This window comes from Acartia tonsa, chromosome 7 (assembly GCF_053477335.1).
Source record: "Acartia tonsa isolate MP-2025a chromosome 7, ASM5347733v1, whole genome shotgun sequence".
NCBI classification, from domain to species: domain Eukaryota; kingdom Metazoa; phylum Arthropoda; class Copepoda; order Calanoida; family Acartiidae; genus Acartia; species Acartia tonsa.
The window spans coordinates 10,462,896-10,473,326 of NC_137266.1; the positions used below are offsets into that span (position 1 = coordinate 10,462,896).

Here is a 10,431-nt window from a genome sequence, read left to right on the forward strand (position 1 = left end):
AGGGATATCACTAACCGCTGAACCGATATGGTTTTCCTTCACAGTAAAGCTTCTAATACAAACAGTGAAGATGTTTAACTATTTATAGGTTGGGGGCAACTTACCTCCCTTGAGAAATTACCCCTGGAAAAATAGACCAACCCCCTCAAAAAAATTATTTTCACCTTTTCTTTTTAAAACTAAAATGCAAAGTGAAGGGTCGATATCCCCTCCCCCTCCCTGCCCCTGTTTAATAATTGTATAATATCCCCATACCCTAAAAAATCTACTAGATTTTTAGTTACTCATTCCTCGATCCATCATAAAATTTGAATACAAGTTTGAATATGAATGGTTTATTTTTAGAGGAGCATAGCTGTTCATGAATTTTAACATGTTAAGTTAATAGTCCCTACGCCCCAAGAGGCCTTTAATGGGGGGGGGGGGGCATTAGTCTCCCAAGACCATATTATCTTCACTGTAAAGGAGCGCCATATCGGTCTAACAATTGGCAAGATCATTCGGTACAAACAGACATCCTGTTACATTCATATAATTATTACAGCTGCGCCATTAGCATCTAGGTGCTCTGAATAAAAACGGGTTGAAAAAGGCGATGGAAAATAAACTAAAACCACCCAAAGGATTGGAATAAATTGTCTCAATATTAGGATCTATGTGAAGTTTCCATAAAAAAAGTTAACTCAATCAGTTTTGTAGTAATTAAAATCTTAAGCTTCAGACAAAAAAAACTTACTACTTTATCTAATAGAACAAGATCCTATGGTACACATAAAAAGATACATTTACATCATATTACTCTTACGCTTTGTATTGGCTTTGCATTTTTTCATTCTTGTGTTGTTAGCCTTTTTATTCCCCACCAAAACTTGAACAAAGAGCTTTGAAAAATGTCCGTTTATCCATCATTCTTATCTATTCATTATTATTCATTTAGAAATAAATATGTATTTTAATAAAAAAGATTCATTATTTTTAACATGGATGATTACAAGTGGAGTTCTAAAATCCGACGGAAGGACAAACAAACATAAACACTTGTCGAGTGTCAGAGCAGAATATTGAGTTATAAGTAATTATGAACAAATTTATTGCCGGAGGCCTGGGCTAACAAAACTGGTATTAATTCTATGCTTTGAATTTTAATATTTGTGGAAAATTTCTGTAATACGATGCTATACATGATTTCTCTGAACCGGCTGCGAACCGGTTCTAATCCATTGGATATTAATCGGTTTCGAAGTCATACTGGAAATAAATTTTTCTGTCTGATAATTCACCTTCGATGTGTTTCGTGATTTTTTTTAGCTAGGAAAGGTTGCGAGATTTTATATATATTTAGATAAAGGTTTTAAAAAGATATCATTATAAAAAAAGTAACTGGATCTGTGTCTGTCTCTACCGGTTTGCTACACATTCAACCTATATAGTTCGCATTTAAAACGAAGCTTCTCATAGATCCTGGGAAGGTTTATAACTGATTTGTGGGTGGGTACCACCACCCTCATAAGAGAAATTGCCTCTTGCAAAAAATTATCCCAATTTTTTTTCTTTTTAAAACTAAAATTGAAAGTGGATGGGCCAACAACCTCCCCTAAAGTGCCCTAGAGGGCTCTAAAGGCGTAGCCGCTAGTATTTTATAATTCAACTAGCGGCTTCGCCCCTAGCCTCTAGGGGCTTTGCCCAGGGAGGTAATTTAAAAAAAAAGAAATTTACAAAAATCAAGTGTTTCTGGTGCTGCTATTTATTTTGAAATATCTGCCAAAAAACAATTTTTTATGGGGGGGGTGAGAATTTTATTTTTAGAGAAGTGAGGGTGTCCCACGCCCCAAGAAAATAGCATAAAACCACCACAGGTTCAGTAGGTATTCCCTGAAGAGTAGAATCTGATCGGTTCAGTGGTTACCGAGATCTTAAGGGACAGACGGACGGACGGACATACAGACATGATTCTACTTTGTATTATAGATAAAAAGTATTTCAGTAATAAGATCATTACAGACAAAATTAAGGTTTGCATCAATACTCTAAGAAAATCCTGAGATGATAAGTAAAGTTGTGTAATGTGTATATATAAAATTGTAGAAAGAAAACCTATAGATTTTCTAAATAGCTTTCAAAACTTTTGCCATTTAGAGCATACAAACAATCCAAATACAGAATTTATAAAATATATGCATATTTTGTAGTTTCTAGAGTAGAAATATTCACTTTAGCTTTTCAAATGCTTTTGTTTTGTTTGTTACAAATATTTACCAGAAAAAAAGTATGTGAATTATGGTACTAATAGATTTAATATATTTTTTGTGTTTTACAGGAACACCCAAAAAAATGTAATGTGGAGCAAGGAAGGTGTAGAAAGTTTTACAATACTAATACCCACACTTGTAATTTTCATCTGAGATGGGTTTTTGAGAAAAGAATGCCGCGTTTTTTTGACATTTTTTAGACATGTCGAAAAAACAGAGTATACAACTATTTATTTAATTATTTCGCTTTTGTTGGAACAGCCTTCATAGAAGAAAAACAAATTATCTTAAATCTATTTTTGCTGCATATTAATTAATGCACGTTTTAGAGCTGTATTAGATATTATACAAATGGCTAAAATACTAATTTTAAAATTTTGAATTCTTTTGTTATATACTCTGTTGAACGAAGACAATTGAACGAAGACGATATCGTCTTCGTTCAATCAATCAATGTCTAAAAAAATGCCGAAAAAACGCGGCATTCTTTCTCAAAAACCCATCTCTGTATTCCCATTCAAGTACTCCCAATAGAGAGAGCTATTACAAAGCAGCAATATAATCTACTAGTGGCTTCTCCCCTAGCCTCTAGGGACTTTGCCCGAAGTGGCAATGGGAATTACCCTCCTATATACAACTGTTCAAAGCAATAGAGTATAAATTATTTATTTTTGATTATAAAAACTTACGAATTACGAAAGTTTACACATAAAGTATGATTTTGATGAAACTCAAAATGGGTTCCCCCATCGCACTTATGGCGTTTTGTTCATCAATGCTTAACTAAAAATTTGTGTGTATAAAATTCTTTGAATGTGTTTTAGCATAAAACACAAATTTCTTGTGCTGAACTGTATGAAAACTGTTCAAACAAGTCCCAAGGGAAAGTTCTTTTTTGATAAAATTGGCCAGCTTTACCTGATAGGATGAATACATATGTTCATTTTGAACTCATATCTTATAATTTACTAGCGGCTTCGCCTAGCCTCTATGGGCCTTTTCCTAACAGATTCAAGGGAAATTCAAAATTATTTTTATATATTTTTTGTTAGAATTTTTAAAATCTTTTAGAATTTTTTAAAATTTGTATAAACTTTTATTATATTTTATATCATTTTACATTTTTTTTGAGCTTTTAATTTTTCAATTTTTTTTGGGGGGGGGTTAATTTTTTTTCTGAGGTGTTGGGGGTGTCCCACCCCAAATAAAATAGCTTAAACCAAGACAGGATTAATATACATATTTCTAAATCGGTCCAGCGGATACTAAGATCTTAAGCTTCAGACGGAAGGACAGACATCGAGCTACATACTTTGTGATATAGATTTTAATTTAGATAACAATATTTGTAATTCTAAAGGGGTAGTTTCATGAAATGCATTTGAACTTAATTTAGTGAACCGCATATCTTATCCTGGTTAAATTACATTTATTTGGCATATATTTGAAAGAATTTCAATTTTCTATCACGTAGTTTTCAAAATATCAAGACTTGAAAATCGTCTTTTTAAAATGCACAAATATCACAAAACGACAATTTTCAAGTCTTTATTATTTATTTCATAAAACAATCAATAAAAATGTGAAATTTAGCATTGTATAAGTTTTATAATAATTGTTAACATTCACCATCTTGTATATTCTGATGAATCCAATTCTTATACTTTGCTACACTGCAAACAAAATTTAACTATATATGTATATTATATACATTTATATATATATTAAACTAGCGGCTACGCCCCTAGAGGCCTCTAGGAGCACTTTAAATGTTTTTTTTTAAATGTCATGTCTATTTGGCGTTCAAGTCACTACGTAAATTTTTTTTTTTGATTTTTTGTATTTTCTCTTGAGAGGCTGGTTGTACCCTCCCCCAATATAGTTATAAACCTTCCCGGGACCTATGAGAAGCTACCCTGTTAAGGAGAACCCGAATGGTTCAGCGGTTAGCGAGATCCTTTGCTACAGACAAAAAAAAGTTTACTACTTTATATTATTTTGTTAACCCTAAAAGAACAGGCCACCCTCAGAACCTTATTACTATCTAGACTACTATTTTAACTAAAGGTCTAAAAAATGCTGTTTGAAAAACTCTCTAACAACTTTCAGGGTTACACAAAAATTTGAAGTTATACAATTGCTAAATGTAAATCGCAAGAATGGTTTGGTTAGTTAGAGATTAGAGTATAACACTAGAGGGAGAAAGGGTTAAATAACAGTATCTCCAGTACCCATCACAATGTCCTTGTGCCGACTCTCAATTAGGTCAATAAAAATCCACCAGTTGGGTTGGGGATATTATCACATCCAAGTAGCAGAAAACAATTTGCTATCAGACAGAGAAGTTTATTAAAACAAGGATGACAACATCCATAAAAGCGAAGCACTGAAACGGTAGGACAAACGGACATTAACACTTGTATAGTTTCTGAACTGAAAAATCGGAACATAAATGTATAAATGTCGAATCAAAATTGTAGGTAAATTTGTTGATAAACTGCTTAAAAACAGGATAATGTTTATGGACATACTTACATTTTTGGACTTGATTATAGAGTTGCTTCGCTTATAATATTGTTCTTTGTTGTCCCAGGAATCAATATACCAAAAATCAGATCAAACGGATAATTAAAACACTTGAAAATTTGTTGTTAAAAAAGTAGAAAAATCAACATGTTTAAAATGGACGTACGGACATTCTGGTAATGATTATAGAGTTGCTACGCTTTCTAAATCGTACCCAACTACTACAGGAATCATCATGCAAAGTTTGAAATCGGTAGGACAATTCTAACATGCCTAAATTAACGAATAAAAGCTATCTATCTCGGACGGACGGACGGACGGACGTACGGACGGACGGACGGACGGACGGACGGACGGACCGACCCTAATTATAGAAAAGCTTCGCTTTTAAAAAGAATGGAGGAAGTTATCTGTATATACATCTATACTATAGATCTGTTAGTTAGAGCAAAAGGTGTAAGTTCTGCCCATCAATAAAAAGTCGAATTTTACAGCATACTGTAATAATTCTGATTTCATTATACTTTACCTAATAAAGTTAAAGTTCATTTTGTCATTTTTATTGTAGTAACTACTGATCAAACCAATTACAACTTGATTTCCATTTTCTTCTGTTGTAAAGAAGCCTCCCCAAATTACCTAAATTGTATATTTGTTTTTTAAGACTTTCTCAAAAAGTAATAATAAATAAAAAATATACAATAAAAAATTTAAATTATGTAATACAATACTTACTTCAGCTCCTTTTTCAATAGAAGCACAAGTTTTAAATTCAAATTTATCTACAGCATGACAACTACCATATTTGAGTACTTTTAGATTTGCTCCCTTTTGTTTAAGTACCAAAGTTCAAGAAATATATTTTTTAAAGAATACATTTTACATAATAAACATTTTCAATTTTAAAATACTATACTTATTTATATGAATTTTATATAACCATTCTCTGAAAAATGTTCAGTAATAAAGTAAAATAATTGGGTTTAGTCCCTTTCGTAGAAACACCTCTAAAGGGGCGTTTCTTCGTATTTTCACATATCCTACCTCCTACCTCCTCACAGACAAATTGATATTAGAAAATTCGATCATAAAAGGCATTTTTATTTAATACTGCAATTAAGGACACTCTACCTCATCAATCCTAAAATGTCCCAAATTGTTAAATATGTCTGTCGATTTAGTCTCTGGGTTGCCAGTCTGCTACTCCTTTTCTATTCTCTTTCCTATCATATATTTATTTATAGAAATCTAAGTAGCCCAAGCCATTTGAATAGTCCATTAAAGCGAGTGTGAATGTAAAAATTTCTCATCTGATTATAAAATCTTAACATTTCTAAGCACCTTTTACTATACTGATCAACCAAAAACGTCCTATTGACAAAAATATTAATTCCGGCATTTTGGGAGGGATGAATGGAAATACAAGGAAAATCTGAACGTTTCTGTTTATTATAGTGTTTCTAGGGATATTTAACTTGTCATACATAGTTGAAACAATTTACTAACTGTTAATAATTCATTTTATGACATAAAATTGCCAATTCATGTTTTGATAACATAGTAATTAGGAAATAAAGATCTATTTTAAATTTGTGTTATTGACAAAAAAAAGTACCTCACTGTCTACAAAGGGTTGTATCTCAGAGGTTATTTAAAATGATAATATCATTTTTTATTGTGTTGGAAAATAAATAGCCCACTTAGGAGAATTAGTTTACCTTTTTATCAGACTGTTTATAAAGAAATATTGCACCTTTATTATTTACAAATTTCTAATTAAAAGTGGGCGAGAGATGGGCCAACTGAATATACTTGGTTATTAATAAATAACCCTGTTTTTAGCTTTGTTATTGTATTTGATATTAAATAAAAAATATTGCTTATTTTATCAATTTCTAAGTAACTATACATTGATTAAAGGCAAGGATTATGTTAAAAGAGGGCTTAACCATTAGGAAAAATAGAGAACTATGTCAAAAATTTAGTTTTATCTATAGACGGAGAAAAGGACAATTAATTGCACATTTATAAAGTCCGGAAAAATTTCTTCCAATCTTGTATTTAGCAAAAATCAGCGGAAAAGACCTTTTTTTAGGAAACAAGAGCTCGTTTGACCCTATTTTTGAGATTGTATGAAAGAGATGATGTTAAGGTTTGATAATCTGATGAGAAATTTTCTCGTTCACAGTCCCTTTAACCTCAAATTTACATTTCCATACTCCAAAATAATATGGCCCTTCTAACATTCACAGGAAAATAAAGGAAATTGAAGTCTCCTATAGCCTAGTTCACAAAAGACATAGGTGGACCTCTGGAAATTTTAGGTCAACCTATAGAGTATTTAGTTTGACCAATTTTATAAATGTATTTGCTGGTTGTTCTTGTTTAGGTTGACCTATAGAAAAAAAAATGGTCGTCCTTATAAAGTTATTTGTGAGGTGGGCAATATTTTTGATATTCTAATGGGTATTTACATACTTCAAGAATATCTAATTTGTTGGACTTTCCTTAATCTTGCAGCTTTGCTCGTCAAATCCAGTGGCTAAACCTATCAAACCTTCAAAATCCTTAAAAATAAAGCAAATATGTGTAGCAGAAACTCCTATATGAGTGTTTATATTACATTCCAAGGGGATGTGATTCAGAAAATTATTTCCATTTGAAATTGCTGAAAATTTAAATATTTTTGTGGCTTGTTTTGTGCTGTAACTAAAGGGAAGTGGGATAGAAGAAACTGGGTGGTGATAAATTTTCACTCAGATTTGTTTGACAGAATCCTAGTTCCTTGTTAGTAGCGAAGCTATTCTATAATTCACAATGTCCGTCCGTCCGTCTGTCCGTCTGTCCGTCTGTCCGTCTGTCCGTCTGTCCGTCCGTAATTAATGAATTGGGGGAAACGTGATTTTCTCGGCTCCTATAAAAGATAGAGAGCTGAAATTTTTTGACAACATTCCCATCATTAAGGAGCACAATTAACTATAAAACATCAATGGCGGTCGGACTGCTTTTTAGCAGGTTTTAGGCTATTTTTTATATTTTCCAAATTTTCCTCATATCTTTGGTGTTTATGGTCCGATTTTCAAAATTTTTTCATTTAAAGATATCAAAATTAAATTTCCCGTCATTTGAAGAAAACAACAATGACGGTCAGACTGCCTTTTTGCAGGTTTTTGGCTATTTTTATATTTTTCACATTTTTCCCCATATCTTTGGTGTTTATGGTCCGATTTTCGAAATTTTTTCAGTTAAAGATATCAAAATTAAATTTCCTGTCATTTGAAGAAAACAACAATGACTGTCAGACTGCCTTTTTGCAGGTTTTTGGCTATTTTTGTATTTATCACATTTTTACCCACATCTTTGGTGTTTATAGTCCAATTTTCAAAAATTTTTCAGTTAAAGATATTAACATTAAATTTCTGGTGTTTTAAGAAAAGAAACAATGGCGGCCAAACTGCCTTTTAGCAGGTTTTTGGCTATTTTTATATGTTTGACATATTTCCCTATATCTTTGGTATTTTTGGTCCAATTTTAAAACTTTTTTGCATTAACAGTTTCAAATTTTTTCCCCCCATTGTTATGTGCATCTAGTATGTAATTTACTTTAACCGTCTTCATCATACAAAATAAAACAAGGTTTCGTGTTTATTTTCTCCAATAAATCTATTCTTGATTTTAATAAATACACTTTAAATCTACTTCTACGTATTCCCATCCACAATTTTTTGTGCTTCGCTACCTATGGATGTTGTCATCCTTGTTACTTTATAAACCAACTGCAATTTAGTGCAATATGAAAAATCAATAAATTTGGACAATTTGAGTTACATAAATCTAAAAATTTGGGTTTGGCAGAAAAATCTTTCTCCTTACTTTTAAAAATATGTTTAACATTTAAGCCTTCTTACCTTGTCGACTAAAGGAATTCTTACAGGCATTACAGTTTCAGAAAATTGTATTTCATCAGCAAGTTTTAGTAATGCAATATCATATTCCACAGAGTAAACATTTGAATATGGAATAATTTGATCCACTTTTTTCCACTAATTGATGTAATAAAGAAATTGATAAAAAAAAACAAGTCTATAAAAAAAAATAATATAATTAAAATTATTTTCCTTACCAAATTGGATTTGATAGCACAAGGATGGTCATAACCATAGAGAACTTTAAATTATTCTGCTTTAACAGTGTGAATTTTATTTTTTATTACAATATGTGCTGCAGTGAGAATATATTTCTTATTTAAGATTATACCATTATATGGAGTTGAGAAAGTATATCTCTAAACGAAAATAAAAACAAAGAAGTATTAAATATACAATTTATTTATAATTCTTTTTTAAATGAGTTTACTTAAAATTAAAAACCTACCTTAACTATTGCCTGATAAGGCACACTATTGGAGTTGATACTAAAACCTTCATTCCTTGCAGGAGCAAGTTTACAGCTATTAATTTTCCTGAAAATACACTTCAATTTTCAAGTTTCTAGGGATATAAAATCTAAATAATAAAACAATAATAGTTCATCAACACACCCATGAGCAATGGCAGTGACAACTAATATACATGTATAAAAAGTAAGAACAAAACTAAAAATCATTTAATTTTAGTTTGAAATGAATTATTTGGTAATGAAATATAATTTCTGATAATTTATCAAACTTGTTAATGTTAAATTAACATACCCAGCAACCCTTTTAGTGCAGTAGGACACCAAAAAGTAGAGGCATAACCTTAACATCATCATTGTTTCAGACTAAAATAAAAGATTTACTTTTAACTGTATTTTTTTATATCAAGTGTTTAGTTTTTAGTAATTGATTTACAACTTACATTAATTGTCATTGTGTAAATTTTGTCAATTAAGAAAATAAAACATCTTTTTATGAGAGCCTTTTTTCTGAACATACAATAGTAAAGCTATTTTTGAATTTTTTGAATAAGAACTATGGCTTCATGGTGTACCTAGAAATGACCTTGAGGAGTAAAATCAGGAACTTTAGTTTTACAATATCTTTAGTTTCACCTATCCACAGATATTACTAAACACCACCATTTTTAGTTTTTTGAGAATTGGACAACTTTTAGAGTTTTTTTGAGATCTAGGAATGAGATTTTATGAAATGGACAAAGGTTTCTGATTCTTCTCCTCAAGGCTTCTTCTAGGAGCACATTGACACTCATTCAAAAATAGCTATACAATTGTATGTGTGGTAGCCAATGGTTATATACTTAAGATAAATTTTAAACTATCCAGAGGTGTTTGGTTTTAAAAAAAATAATTTATAAAAATCATGTGCAAGTAAAATATTATACAAAAATCAACCCAACCTAATATATTTGTATTTGTAAAAGTTGAATAAATTTTATTATTTTTTAAATTACTTACTTAATATACTGGTGACCCAATTTAACAATAGTATTAACCAATTCGTGCCAAGCGCCACTTTTATGGACGTATCAAGCTGAAAATTTTAGGGAAGCTTTATTACGGTAAATACAGAATTACATTTTTTTTTTGCTCTAGTGGCGTCCACAGGAAAGTTGCAAATAAACCTGGTTTGGCGCGAGTAAAGAAACTTTTCGGCATAGGTACCTGTTTTTTGGCGGTTTCCCCCGGTATTAAAACCCGTTTTTCTTTTAAATACCCG

General features: G+C 31.1%; 1 protein-coding gene across 1 annotated transcript; it reads right to left on the reverse strand.

The window, feature by feature from the left end:
• Nucleotides 1-3,675: 3,675 nt before the first annotated feature.
• LOC145324797 (uncharacterized) lies at nt 3,676-9,607 on the reverse strand. Its single transcript, XM_080167438.1, has 8 exons — nt 9,466-9,607; nt 9,150-9,237; nt 8,899-9,060; nt 8,684-8,818; nt 7,282-7,342; nt 5,511-5,602; nt 5,305-5,414; nt 3,676-3,922 (listed from the first exon to the last, which is right to left on the reverse strand). The coding sequence occupies exons 4-8, from the start codon at nt 8,711-8,713 to the stop codon at nt 3,868-3,870; spliced, it is 348 nt and encodes a 115-aa protein (XP_080023564.1). The 5' UTR covers nt 8,714-8,818; nt 8,899-9,060; nt 9,150-9,237; nt 9,466-9,607; the 3' UTR covers nt 3,676-3,867.
• Between the last annotated feature and the right edge of the window lie 824 nt (nt 9,608-10,431).